The sequence below is a fragment of the Macrosteles quadrilineatus genome, unplaced genomic scaffold, assembly GCF_028750875.1.
Source record: "Macrosteles quadrilineatus isolate MER2022 unplaced genomic scaffold, UCM_ALF_1.0 Scaffold_1__1_contigs__length_201487025, whole genome shotgun sequence".
NCBI classification, from domain to species: domain Eukaryota; kingdom Metazoa; phylum Arthropoda; class Insecta; order Hemiptera; family Cicadellidae; genus Macrosteles; species Macrosteles quadrilineatus.
Window position 1 is genome coordinate 111,566,680 of NW_026542594.1, and position 15,373 is coordinate 111,582,052.

At 35.6% G+C, this 15,373-nt stretch overlaps 1 protein-coding gene across 2 annotated transcripts in view; it reads left to right on the forward strand.

Moving 5' to 3' along the window:
* The first annotated feature begins 8,937 nt into the window (after positions 1-8,937).
* LOC128983345 (uncharacterized) overlaps positions 8,938-15,373 on the forward strand; it is a 135,976-nt gene continuing 129,540 nt past the window's right edge. For both annotated transcript variants that reach the window (XM_054402604.1, XM_054402611.1), the window contains exons 1-2: positions 8,938-9,136; positions 14,990-15,127. In XM_054402604.1, the coding sequence (XP_054258579.1) occupies positions 8,992-9,136; positions 14,990-15,127 (283 nt within the window). In that variant the 5' untranslated portion in view covers positions 8,938-8,991. The remainder of the gene's footprint in view (positions 9,137-14,989; positions 15,128-15,373) is intronic.

Genomic DNA, 15,373 nt, shown 5'->3' on the forward strand with positions numbered 1-15,373 from the left:
AAACCTCTTTGCTTGAAGTCACTGATCAAGTCCTGGAATGCTGTGTTGTAGTCAGGAACTGTAGGTTTGCTGTTGTATTTATCCTTGGTGATAAGTGCATAGACTCCAGCTCCATCTGGGACTTGTTGGTATGCAAGGTGGTTTGTAACTCGGTCAGATTGAAGGGGTTTCCCAAACTGCTGCTTGAAAGTCACTGCTACTCCCGCGGTCATTTGCCTATCAGCTCCAAAATCACCCTATATGCAATGAGCGAACGCAGTTTTTTCTTGATTTTTACATTTATTGATTTCATTCTTCATATTTGTTTCAATTATTCTGATAGGGGGTTGAAATGATTTGTATTGGTGTTCCATATCTTGGGTTTTCCACCTAGTAATAGCTTTCAGAAATATTCGAACTATTTCAGTTGTACCAAGAGTGTTTGTTTAGATGTAATCTGTGAGTAGTATAATGAATCCTCTTCAGATGGTTAAGGTTAATTAAAACTACTTTTTTGATTCTTAAAACAAGTTCTTTTATATAGCTATTTGCCATTTTTATTTCTTGGTTTTCTTTGTGGTGTAGGCTCTTATCATATCTTGTCGGGATCGTACACAAGAATACTGGTTTTTTTCACTTAGTATTTTTAGTTTGTTTTCTAAGTTTTCATAAATAGCTATGAAATCCCCATTCAAGCTGTCATTAGTACCTCCAAGAAGCAGCACTGGGTTGTTATCACTATTTATGTTTGCTGAGTCAAGAACTTGTATTAGAGTCGTGTTTGGTCTTACATAACCAAATGCATTTACTTTTCCTTCACTAAGCTCATCGACTTTCCAGGCCATATTTTTCCCTTGGCTGTCAGTGCAGAGATGGTAACTCTTGTTTTTATATGATTTGATACATGTGGCATTTTTGCAATATTTTTCTGTTTCTTATTTTTATTCATATGGACATGATGATGTTCCTCATTATAAGTAAGACTATCATTCGCTTGATCCAGTACTGTGAAACGGTTGCTTAGTATAATCATTGACTATTGGATACAGAAGGTATAATGCTAGGTTTTCTGGTTGAGGTTTTCTGGCTGTCATGCTGCTGAGGTTGAATCACCGATGAGCTGCCTGGTTTTCTGTGCTTCACTCTTGTCCAGTGTGCATTACACTCTTTGATTTTATCACTTTTGGGGCATTCGATTGTACTTTTAGGTGAAATACTTTTAGTTGACATATCATCGTTTGTCAGGAATACACTGTTTTTTAGAATGTATGCTAATTGAGATCTAATGGTTATAAGTTCTTTCTGGTTTACAGTTAGCAGTTTAGAAAGTAGGTTTAAAATCATACGTGTTGACTTGTTTGGGCCCATTAAATTCATAGCCTGGTGCCTTCAGATAAGTTGATATCTTACTTGCAACAACTTTAGCAACATTGATGTTGTGGTTATCCAGCGAGTCATAATAGTGAAACCTGTTATTATCCATTGTGTACACAAGGGTACTCCAATGTGAGCCGCTCACACCATCAAGCTGCTTTGAGTCATTAATAGGCATTATGACGGTTTCAAAATCCTTTATTTTTAATGAATCCAAAAAATGCAAATAGTCATCTAAGTTCTTGATAGCATGGCATATAAGAGGATTGATAATAAACCATGACTTTTCTTTAGATGATAAGAAACGATTATTTAATACGTCAAAATACTTTTGAAGGGTTGTATCCCAAAGCCATTGAGTTCTAAGAAGCTCCGTTGTGATCATGGTATTATAGCTGTTGTCTGTCTGAGTCTGTACACAATTAGTTATTTTTCCAATGACTTTCAATGGTTGGTTGTTGACTGATATATCATGTGCTTCATTTAAGGATATAGAGGTAAATGAAGATCGATGTGATTCTTGACCTGCTGGTTCATTCAAACTTGTGATGAATTATTACTGTTTAATTCAATTTTATTCTCATAAAAATCTTCTAACTTAAATGGAAGGTTCTTTTCTGTGTCAAGAATGCTTTTAACTCGGCAAAATTGGTCGATATGTTGAGCGCGTTGATGAACAGCTTCCGCGTACCAGCATATCTGTTGAGGCTGATCGAGGACTACCTGCGCTGCAGAACTTAATTACGAAACTAAAGATGGTTCGCAGACGATGGGTGTTACTTCCGGTGCCGCGCAAGGTTCGATACTCGGCCCAGATTTGTGGAACGCTGCCTATGACGCCTTCTGAGATCTGAGATACCAGAGGAGACCGTTTTAGTTGGGTACGCCGATGATGAGGTTGCAGCCCTCATTGCTGCGCAACGTTGAGCTAGCCCAACTAAAACTGAACCAAGTCATGCGCGTTGTAAATGCCTGGATGACTGATCATGGTCTGACACTCGCTCTGAGCAAGACAGAGATCGTTATCCTCACGAAAAAAAACGGATCGAAACGATCAACTGGGCTGAGATTGTACAATGTGCTTCCGCCATGCTATAAGTCATTAAGCAAAACCAAATTTAAAGATACAATAGATAATTTTCTTATTGACAAGGCTTTTTACTTAATTGAAGATTTTTACAGAACTACAATTTAGAAATTTTTTTTTTAAGTGTTTAATTTTAAGTTAAAAGTTTTAATGTTAAATATTTTATGTATGGATTTAATTTTGACAATGCACCTATTCTAAATGTTATGACATGTATGGAATGTTTTGTGCAAATAAAGTCTATGTCTATGTCTATGTCATCGTTCCGCTACGAGTTGGGAACGTAGTTGTCCAAACCACGCCAACCGCCAAGTACCTCGGTGGAATGGTGGACAACAAGTTGAGCTGGAGGGACCAGATCTTCCGTACGGCGGACAAGGCTGCTAGTGCGCTCCCGCACTTTTCAGATGTGGCAAGAAAGCTGGGAAAGGGATACTCGAGGACGTTGGACTGCCAGACTCATCAGACAGGTCCAAACGTGGGTGGAACGGCGGCACGGCGAGGTTGACTATTACCTCACGCAGTTCTTCTCAGGTCACGGCTATTTTCAGTCGTACCTGCACTTGATGGCCAAAACGAATTCACCTGACTGCATTTACTACCCATGCATTCTCGACGACGGGGAACGCACTTTTTTCCGCTGTCCACGGTGGGATATGCATCGCCAGGATGCCATTTAACATCTTGGGGTGCTGTCGATTGAATCGATTTGTGAGACCTTGCTGAAGGGTGAGGACAACTGGGACTGCTGGTCGCACTTTGCCCGGAATGTCCTTCAAGCTAAAAAGAACGATCTAGATCTGATCACAGTCTAGATTTTATAAGAAATAAACGGCTAGACACGGCGTAAGCCCCTCGGGCGTAGACAAACTCGGCCTAGTTCTGATGAAGTGCAACAAGTGTTCCCAGGCTAGTGTCCGAAGAGTAGAGGAGGTTTTTAGTGGGTAGTCGCTGGGCCTTAAGCCCGTTGGAGTCCCACACTACAAATTAGCCACCTGTGTGCATAAATGCATTTTCCCACCTCTCCCTAAAAAAAAGTATTATCTTTAAGTGTTGCCAACCTATTTCCAAGCGTACACGGATTACGTGCATAATAGAACCACGCTGTTTTGTGTTGTTTTGTTGGAATCCTGGTGTGCGCCAAAGTATAAACCGTACGCCAAAGTATAAACCGTACGACAAAGTATAAACCGTACGACAAAGTATAAATATGCAGCAATTAGCAGCTTTCTGTACTATAAACAGTACAAGGAAGCCAACTTTGTCGGGTGACTGTAGGAAAAAGATTTGGTATGGAATGCATATTTATCAGTTGGGTATTTTGATTAAATAGTTCATTAAAACAAATTTTGATAAAAAAAACTAGAAAAAAATATTTATCCCCGACTGGGTCTTGAATCTGAGACCTCCAGAATATAAACTCCTTACCTTACCTCTGAGCTATCTGTCATTGTTGATATTTAATGTTTTCAATCGGTCAAAGAGGAGCCGAAAGTTGCAATGGCTGCAATACTTGAAATATTTTTGATTCTATGATTCTGTTTAGGCAACACATTGTTGAATTGTTTTTCTGGGAGTTGGGGATGATACCGGTATTTGAATATAGATGAATTAATTAACATTAGTAATGTTATTATAATTGTTATATGATTAATTCATCTTCCCCCTTAAATTATTTAACTACTAAAAATTTACTCAAATATGTTATAGAAATAAAATTAAAAAAATATTTGCATTATTATTATTATATGTTAAGCAGGTGTTCCACTACTGTATATAGTATCGCAACTACAGTATCACAACGTCATCGGTAACTTATGCATTATGAATTTAACTATTCAAGTAATTCAATACCGGTATTCATAATGTAATAAAAATTATAAACAATTGTATTATATATAAAAAAAAAATACTTTATAAGAAGAAATTATTAATTACCATGCTTTACCTGTACAATAAACATAATTGTTTACATATTTTAATACTTTTCCAATTACTTCATTTCATTTTCAAACAAAAAATGTAAAACATTATAAGCTGTTATTTAAACATAAATGATAATAGCTATTTATCTAGTATGTTTTCAAATTAAATTCAAGCGAGTTTAAAAACAGGGATACAACCCATTATTTAAGATGACACATCTCATATTTAGTCAACCATAATCAAACAAATTAAACATTTGTTTCAAAATTGTTGAAACTCTTGTATTTTTGTGAACTACACAAACAATTGCTTTACAGTTTTATAAACAATTGAAATATTGTTTAGAAAATTGATTTCAAAATTCTTGAAACTTGTTTTTTAAGAACTACACAAACTATTGTTAAAGAAGTATTGTAAACAATTTAAACATTGTTTAGAAAATTGTTTAAACATTTTTTATGACAAAACTAAGAATAAAACAATTTTAAAATTGTTTTAAAATAGTCACAACTTGTATTGAAACTTTTTTTTATACTGAAAAAAAAAACGATTGTTCAACAATTTAAAGATTGTTTCAATCTTATATTAAAATTGTTGTAATATGAAGTTTAAATCAAATGTTTTTAAATTGTAAAACAATTGTAATAGAGCTTTTCACTATTTTAAACAATTTTTATGTTCATTGGGATATAATTGAATTTTGTTTGTATAATCAATGGTATGTAACTATGAAATTTAGTAAATTCAAAGACCCAAACTCTTCCTTTCTGCATCCTCTCACCGTTGCAGATCGCAGGTGCAAGACATTAGATCAACGTCAACAATCACAATACAAATAAATATACGTCACCCCCGTACGAAGGGCGGGTACTTTACTAGTTTAGCAATAATAATACAGTAGAAGTATCTTCTGCTTCTTAGTGTACAATATGTTTTAAAACCACGCGATTGGGGCTTTGAGTCCAAAAGGGACCTTTTAAAATGGCACTTTCACTTTATTTTACTACAGCATCTTGTTGTTATGTTGAAATGGTTTAGTTAAAATTATCATTAGTACAGTAATGGATAATTGATTGTTTTACTTTACTGAGAAAGTCAAGTATCATACAGTAATCAAATTCATACAAAGAACAAAGCAAGTTTTTAAAAGAGTTTATTACAAATTCTATAATAATTGTGACAAAAATTAAACATGTTACAGTATTATCTCTGAGACTTGTTGACTGTAAGCTGTTAGCATGCTTGTTAACCAAACTTCAAAGGAAGCAAGTTTATTTACTCTGAGTTTTTTGTCACTTTTGTTTCCCTAATATTTGATTCAGTATAAATACTGAGTCAATAGTACAGTACTTACTGATTCCCTCTTACAGATCTTTGTTTACTGTTCTTCAAATAAATTACAAAAGACATTATATTTACAAAGCAGGAAAATAACAATTTTCGGTCTTCCTAAATATCAAGATATTATTTCTCTTATTCTGCCAGTAGCTTTCCAAAGCACTCACCAACGTGTGTATTAAACTTAAAAATGGTATGTTTCAAAATTATTACAACCTGTGTAATTATTGTTGCTATTTTTGAAGTAACTTTTTTGACTTCATTAAAAAGAGATATACCTCAAAGAATAAATGGAATTGATAAACTATCAACTGACATAACAGAAAAATATTTTTATCATCTTAAGTGTATAGTGGTGGTAGGTGAGAAATTTACAGAAAAAGAAAGTTTTAGATTTGAATTATTCAACCTACCGAGTTTAATACCTAAGTTTAATTTTGTATTGAGCCAAGAAACTAAGAATTTATGCTATACACCGCTGATCTATGATTTTCTTGAAATGATTTTTGAGCATGGTTGCACTGGGTAAGTTATTTTAAATTTACTTTTATCTATAAACTAGCAGTTACCCGGCGCGCGTTGCTGCGCTAACAAAATACATCTGTCTGTCTGAAAAGCATGTTTTTTTACATTTAAACCGACGATATAGTCAGGGATTGCCCTAGTGCCTTATTGCGAAAGCAAGGCACTAAGGAAATTGTAGTTGCTTAAGATCAGAGGGTAATTCGGATGAAATCATTAGTATTCTTGGGATTAAGACTATTTCTCCCTTAAACCTACCACTGATAATTTTTGCTTTAATCAATTTTGACGTAATTTTGTTAGTCTGGTATTGTTGCACAGCTTCGGTGGAATAAAGTTTTGCATTAGTATTATTGGATTTCCTTCTTTTAATGACAGTAATGTGGTGGGTTGATGACAAATTGAGAGGCATTTGAATACCCGAGATAGCACGCACGATTATTATTCACTTAATAATTTATGTTAGATTGTTTGGGTATAGAACGATAAAAATGTTAAGACATTGTCATCCCTTTTATTGTTTATAATACTTTGATAAAGGTTTTTATGTTTTTAATATTTAACATTGGAGAATTTAAACGTTGTTGAGTGCACAGGTGTGCTGCGATTGGGGTTTAATACATTTGGACTTATTCAAAGTAAAATTGTTTTTTGTGCTGCACTTTTTAGAAATACTGTGGCACTATTTAAAATCATGACTAATGCTAATACCGAATGTTGTGATTATTCAAACCTACAAAACAGTTGGTGAAAGTAAACATCTGCATTATATTTATTTGTAAACATTGTAGATAAAAAAGTCTGACATTGGCCCACTTAAAACCCTCTGGGGCAGAGCCCTTTTGACGGATCTGCACCAAACTCCACTCGAACCATCCTTGAAAGATGCTTAATAATGCCTGAAAGTTTCATTACAATCTGTCAAGCGGTTTCGGAATCCATAACGTATATACACACACACATACATACATACATCCTCTTTTATAGATATAGATGTATAATTTCACTTCAAAACTTTAACCTTTGAACTTAATGACTTTGTTTCCTTTTGATTTGAACTAAATTACCAGAAACTTTTTAACTGGAGTGGTCATCTGGCTTGAAAGTGTTCTTGTCCTGGTCTTCACAGGCCACTTGAAGAAAACAGTGATAACAGTAATATAACAGTAATAACAGTAATAATTTTTTACACTAATTTACTACCACGCTAGTAAACACGTTGCTTGAAATCGAGCAATTTCAAAGAAGTAAAGTAGTTAGCCTATTAAAAAACAAATAAAAGTCATCATAATTTCTGATGAGTTTAAAAGACTCAACTCATAGATTACGTAACTAACAGTTCCATATAATAAACATTTCTTGTAAATATTTTATCATTTTTCAAAAGCTGATCTAGTTTTTTAAATGTTTCCGTATTAAGTTGTCCGTGTTGATCTTTGTCAATGATAATGTAGTCTGCATGGTACCACCCATTGTCGCCAGTACGTTTACAAATTTCAGTCAATTTTTTATAGCGATAACATTTTGTTTACATGACTAAGAACAAGAACTACCTGATTTTCTGCATAACCTCTCTGTCGCAATTTTATTTGCATCAATTGGCATTCATTTGGCTAGTTACTGTTATTTCGTAAATTATATTTACCTGAAAAAATAAAGAATTGAAAGGCCTAATGTCGTTCAGATGGTTTTTTTGTTTCCCTTAAATGGGAATAATGTGAATCCTTCAATGAATGTGTTATTGAGGTTTCTTGGATGTAGTCACATTCTTTTAAAATCACTTGACTTTTATGAAAACATATATTTAATGATTAATGTCCTTGCCGTACCAGTTTAATTCAGACTTAGAGGGGTTTCCTTTGCCAATCATCATACATTAGTTAAATATCAGCTAAATAAATATTAGTTAAGTATTAGTTATATACTATTTTGTCCATGTTTCCTACAAAATAGTAGCACTTCGGCTAACGTCCTTGTTCATTGTTTGTGGGAATCTTCATATTGTAGCTGTAGGTGTTCTTCATTATATACGTAGGTTGATAACGACAGTAATTTTTTTTAAATCTCTACTTCTACTTGGTGGCATTCTATGACTTTGCTATGTTTCCACGGTTAACAAATCGGTTCTTTCAATGATTTCTCAAGAAATACAGTAGGCCTACTATGTCAATTCATTTTTCTTATTCGGCAAAATATATCAAATTGTCCAGGCTTTCTCGATTTTTACATTGTAATATGTACGAATGTAAATTAAAATAGAAAATATTTAATTTCAACAAAATCAGTAAATGTACCCAACGCGTTTCATTGAATTGAAAAATAAATAACAGCAATTAAATTATACAGCTGATCAAAATGTAAACAATTGTGTTCTTCATAAGGATAACATGGGAACTTAAACAGTCACTGGGGCTGAGCCCAAGGGACTTTTTCAAAAAATTTAGTTCAGTTTGCAAATTTACGCGACACGCTCTTTCCAATGAGACGTCAATGGATCAAATCGGTTAAGAAATGGCGAAGGAGTTCAACCGACAAAGTTTCATGTAACGTATTAATTATATAGATTTGCTAAAACCATCTATGTTCAACAAAATACATTAACATGGATTTTAATTTAGCAAATACTTAAACTTAAAAACTGCAGGGTGGCTATTTTATTAACCATTTGAGAGAACTGATAGACTTACCGGTACTTCATTTGTAGGTTCATTGTTCAGTTGTCAAGACCAGGTTGCTTCTTGAAGGCTTGGAAGCAGATAGCAAAGATGTCTCTTTATCGTCACAATCCCCAAGTTTTGTTTTTGCCTACACCAGATCGTCACATCATAAGTCCTGAAATAGCCTTTTCTTTTGAAAGTGAAATCATTTTTGATCTAACAATAATTGATCTTCATCGCCCTCAGAGTCCAGGTATGTCAATTTTTACTCTTTTCCTGATGCATTTATATTATATCCTGTTGAATGGGTATGCAAAATAGCATACAGTAGGTCTACAGTCTACACTTGGCTATTCAAACACTTGCTACATCAAAACTTTCGTTAATTTGAAATAATAGCTCAGTCTGAATAGAATCTCTCAATATTTCAAACTTTTTTACCATGTATTTTTGATTTTCCCCCAACCTATCTGGGACAAAACTCCTGATTGGACTCCGTTATCAGTAATCACACTCCGGACAGCTCGCCTTGACTACTTCCTTCACCACTTCCTACGTCACGGACCTGTTTACCTCCCTTCCCATGGCATTTTATGATTGCAGATACCTTAATCTAATCGTCATAAACAGTTCCTACAGATATATGTGTTTAATATCTGTGCATCGTAGCATTAGACTCCTAGGAGTGTGTAAAGTTGATTTTATACACTCAGTATTTTGAAGTCCAAGAGAAAGAGCAGATTGATTTGGAACACATAGTAATTCAAAGCTTCGCTGGCAAAACACTACAATTCGAAGGGAGGGATTCCTCTCTGTCATAACCGGAAACTATACATCCTGTTAACACAGTTCATCTTTAGTAATGTCATTGATGACCCAATCAATAGCAAAAAAGCAAACAAAAATAACAAGTTTTATAACTAACTAAAAAAATAAGCTGTTGTATGTTGTAAAGTAACTAAATTAGGTTGTTTGGTTGTAAACTTTGTCGTACATAATACAGTTTAATTTAAAAAATGAATTCTTTGTAATTGGAATGGTTATTTTTTCCTCCCAATAAATCAAACCTCTTGATAGTTCAAAACTCTTAATAATTAAAAAAAATTATTTGCTTGGCTCACCAAATTTGAATGATACAAAGTCTGCTGTAACAATATACTAGCATTTCAACTCCACTAAAGGCTAATGTATCCTTTAATTGGCACTCTTTTACAAGGACTTTTAATTCACTAAATGGGTGTGTTATGATGACTGGATTATCAAATGGTAATGAATCCCTTACGATTAACCATCTTTTCCTATTTGTATTTGCAACTATTGAATTAATATATTTGTTGCACAAAATAATTTTAACTATACACTATCAAATCTTACTAATATTATAAATGTGAAAGTTTGTGTGTTTGTTTGTTTGAAGTTCAATCACGCATAAACCACTGGACGGATTGGGCTGAAATTTGGCATGACGATAGCTCACATTCCCGATTAACACATAGGCATATTCTTATCTCAAAAATCCTTTCCGGCTCCACCCCAGTGGCTCTGTAGTTCCTCATGTTAACCTTATGAGTACTAGGTGGCGTTCGCAGAGGCATCCACAAAATTGAGCGGAGTCATCAACGGTTTATATTATATTGTTTTGGTCATACTTCAGTAATAACAGTCGTTTTTAATGCATGCGTTGTGGGTCTAAAGTAGTATTTTTACTCTTTAGGAAGTAAAAATAGTTTTTAGCCTCTAAGGTGTAAAAATCTGCTGTTGACAACTCAGTTGTAAATTTCTATTGTAAACGATTGCATGTATCGAAATATGTATCGATTCGTGCTTCGTAATTATTTTAACCTACAGTCTACAGTCTCTTCCCATAGCGTTTTAGCATTGCAGATACATTATACCATTCCCACACTCAACACGCTCACCTTTACTACTTCCTTCACCACCCCCTACGTCGTGGACCTGTTTCCCTCCTCCCATAGCATTTTAGGATTGCAGATACATTAATGTAATTGCCAAAGACAGTTCCCACCCTCTGCACTGCAAGCCTTACTACTTCCTTCACCATTTCCTTCGTCAAAGACCTGTTTCCTTCCCTTCTCATAGCATTTTAGGATTAAAGATACATCAATCCAACTGCCACAGACGGTTTTCACACTATGCTCATACTTTACTACTTTCTAAGCCATTTCCTACATCGTGGACCTGTTTTCATCACTTTCCATAGCAATTTAGTATTTTAGCTACAATAATCTAATTGCCACAAACATTCCCCACACTCCGCACTGCTAGCCTTTAACACCTTGACTGCGCGTGCCGACTTAAGTCGGCGTCGCCAGCGCTCCCAGGTGGCGCGCGCCGACTAAAGTCGGCACCAGACCAACAGAAATATATTGAGTCAGTGTGAGCTTAGCCTCAGACGGAGACGTTATAATAGTTGCCAGCCTGCCAGCTTAGAATGCGAGCTTTACTTTGATGTAGGTTGGTACTAAAATTTCCCGTAAAATCCTGTCTGGCAATGCTTTTGTCCCGGTTTCGGGGATTTTTTCTCTTCAACCCACATTACAAAGACACTGGATACCGGATAACTAATTACTAAGATTACTAAGATACTGGATCCATGCAGTGCTGCTACCTTTGGGTGTTTCAGTGAACTACATCCACTCTCGGGGTAACGCAGCACAGTCACCACTGCTCTTTTGTGATTCGTCAGACTGAAATATTTGAATGCCAATTGCGTTCGCTGATTCGGTTGCGCGCCGGGGCTTCGCCCGCCACTGGGGAGCGCCTGTAAAGTCGGCGCGCGCAGTCAACGTGTTAATACTTCATTCACCATTTTCTATGTCGTGGGGATGCTTCCATCCCTTCTCATAGCATTTCAGCATTGCAGATACATTAATCTAACTGCTACAAACGGTTTCCAGTTCCCACGCTCCACATTGCTCACCTTACTACTTCCTTCACCTCTTCTTAAGTCGCGGACCTGTTTCCCTCTCTTCCCATAGAATTTTAAGATTGTAGATACTTTAATCTAATCGTCATAAACAGATCCCACACTCGAGACAGCTCACCTTGACTACTGCCTTCACCACTTCCTACGTCTCGGACCTGTTTCTCTCCCTTCCCATAGCATTTTAGGATTGCAGATCCCTTAATCTAATCGTCATAAACAGTTCCCACACTCCGGACTGCTCGCATTTACTACTTCCTTCACCACTTCCTACGTCACGGACCTGTTTACCTCCCTTCCCATAGCATTTTAGGATTGCAGATACCTTACTATATTGGTCATAAACAGTTCCCACACTCCAGACTGCTCGCATTTACTACTTCCTTCACCACTTCCTACATCACGGACCTGTTTACCTCCCTTCCCATAGCATTTCATGATTGCAGATACCTTAATCTAATCATCATAAACAGTTCCCACACTCCGGACTGCTTGCCTTTACTACTTCCTTCACCACTTCCTACGCCACGGACCTGTTTCCCTCCCTTTCCATAGCATTTTATGATTGCAGATACCTTAATCTAATCGTCATAAACAGTTCCCACACTCCGGACAGCTCGCCTTGACTACTTCCTTCACCACTTCCTACGTCACGGACCTGTTTACCTCCCTTCCCATGGCATTTTATGATTGCAGATCAGATACCTTAATCTAATCGTCATAAACAGTTCCTACACTCCGGACCGTTTGCCTTTACTACTTCCTTCACCACTTCATACGCCACGGACCTGTTTCCCTCCCTTTCCATAGCATTTTATGATTGCAGATACCTTAATCTATTGTTCATAAACAATTTCCACACTCCAGACAGCTCGTCTTAAATACTTCCTTCACCACTTCCTACGACTCGTACCTGTTTTCCTCCCTTCCCATAGCATTTTAGATTTGCAGATATCTTAATCTAATCGTCACAAACAGTTCCCACAGTCCGGACTGCTTGCCTTTACTACTTCCTTCACCACTTCCTACGTTACGGACCTGTTTCCCTCCCTTCCCATAGCATTTTAGATTTGCAGATATCTTAATCTAATCGTCACAAACAGTTCCCACACTCCGGACAGCTCGCCTTGACTACTTCCTTCACCACTTCCTACGTCGCGGACCCGTTTTCCTCCCTTCCTATAGAACTTTAGGAATGCAGATACCTAAATCTAATCGTCATAAACATTTTCCACACTCTAGACTTCTCACCTTTAGTACTTCCTTCACTACTTCCTACGTCGCGGACCCGTTTTCCTCCCTTCCCATAGAATTTTAGGAATGCAGATACCTAAATCTAATTGTCATAAATAGTTTCCACACTCCAGACCGCTCATCTTTAGTACTTCCTTCACCACTTCCTACGTCACGGACCTCAAGCTAGTGTCATCATTTGATTATTTTTATGATTCATACCGTTTCTGTTTTAATATCTGTGGAATAATGCTATCAGCTATTTCTTTATCTACTGCATTCAAATGTCAACAGCTGATCATATGTCTTTGTTTATGTGTCAAATACTGCTTCCATAAGGATTACATTGAAACTGTGAGACCCAGTGGGGCGGATTCCTGAGAGTTATTTTTAACGCCATATAGATGTTGGCACTCACCGATATGGTCTTTATCACCATCCAAAATTTGAAAACGATTGATTCAGCCGTCTAGGAGGAGTTTGGGTATTACGAAATGCATAAGAGTCGATGTATAAGAGCTTCGCTCAATTAATATTTAACGGGAATTAAATAATTTAGTTAGCTGTTTCAACTAAAAAAGTTGGTTCTATGATATACAAGAGCATTAAAAAGTTATAAGATTTACCAACAGGGTGCAGCACTGAAATTTTGTTTGCATTAAGTAAACAGCTAATTTGAACTAAGCAGCAACAAAAAACTGTGATATGCAATGAGAACTGTCAAAGTAGGATTGTTTACAGTTATGTTTATGTTTGTCATGAATAATTTGTGATTTTTTGTGTGAATTCGTAATACTTTCTTTTTCTTTATTGTTTAGGTGAAGTGGTAGAACATTTTGGCTATGGTAGATGTGTAATACTATTAGTAGCCTATAGGCCTACCGTCAATTTAAAGAAGCAAATTTTATCAAACTTTGTCCACCCCTATTGCAAGGGCAAAGCTTGAGTATAACTGCAATTAGTATTTTAAACTTATATGCCAACCCCGTACGAAGGACGGATCTTATGTTCTCTGCTAGTGTAAATATATTTTCAAAATGGGTTTTTATGTTTTTAAGATAAATGAAATGAAAATAAATACACCTGCCGCAGCAAACCTGCCGACTAAACGAATTTCCATTTGTCTGAATTGATTTTCAAATCTTTTTAAATAACATTAGGCTTAACGAGTACCTAGGTTTGCTGCTACAAGGAAACTAACAAAGTGTGTTTTTTAGTAAAATGTTAATAGCTTAGTATAAATTAAATAAATATGCCAAGTTTGATCAAAATATATCCATAAACAAGCAAACTAGAACATTCTACAATATTCTCCATAAGAATAACACGAGAATTTAAAATTTACAATTTTTTGAATTTTCTCCGTTACTAATAACCGTATACAAATACTTTGATTTACTAAATAATTTGTTTTTTAAAGCTCTTTAAAAAGGTCTAGAGAGAAATTGGGAAATTGAGAAATTGGATTTTGTGTTTTGAGGGTAAAAAAATTAGAAAAACCATTTTTTACCCCATAAAACCCCCTGTAAAAACCCGTTCCCATGGTCCGATCATGGTAGTTCGCGAACTCATTCAAGTTTATCCCCCCTTACACCTTTAATCCAAATTTAATAAAAAACAGACAAAAATTACTCAAGTTCTCAAGTTACTCAGTCGTTCACGGACGTATTTATTAAAAAAAATTTGAACAAAAGGTGTTTTTGGCCTCTAGGGACATCAAAATGAAAATGTACATTAAATCGGTCCCGGACCTATGTCTTACTGTGCTACCTACGGTAATAGCTACTTCCCTATAAGGAAATTCGCTAAAATGGAAAAATAGTTTGATAAACCTTACATAACAAAAAAATTATCGGTACTGTTAACACAGTTAATAATTATCAGTATTATATTCACTTTCATCAACTCAAACATAAGTCTATGTTTTAGGTTCTAAAAAGTTTTTACAAATTGTGGATCTAGACGTGCAGAAGAAAATCCAAGTATTGAGTAAATGTGATGAAAGTGAATGCTCCATTTCATTGCCTCCCTTGTATCAAGATAAGACACACAATCTTCAAGGCAGAGGTAAATATATTAATTTTTTATTGTGTAAATCTATCTATATAAATAAAATTAGAGGCTTGTCTGTACATTGCTCAGAATCATAAATTTTTAGGTTATTTTTACGTTTTATACATTAAATAAGCCGAAACAAGTCTCATCTCAATTTCCGTCTGTCTGTCACGGCCCAAGAGCCATTTTACGCGGCCTCCTCCTGAAAAACGAGAGTACCTATCAAGGTCCAAATCATTTTAATGTACGAGGCATGTT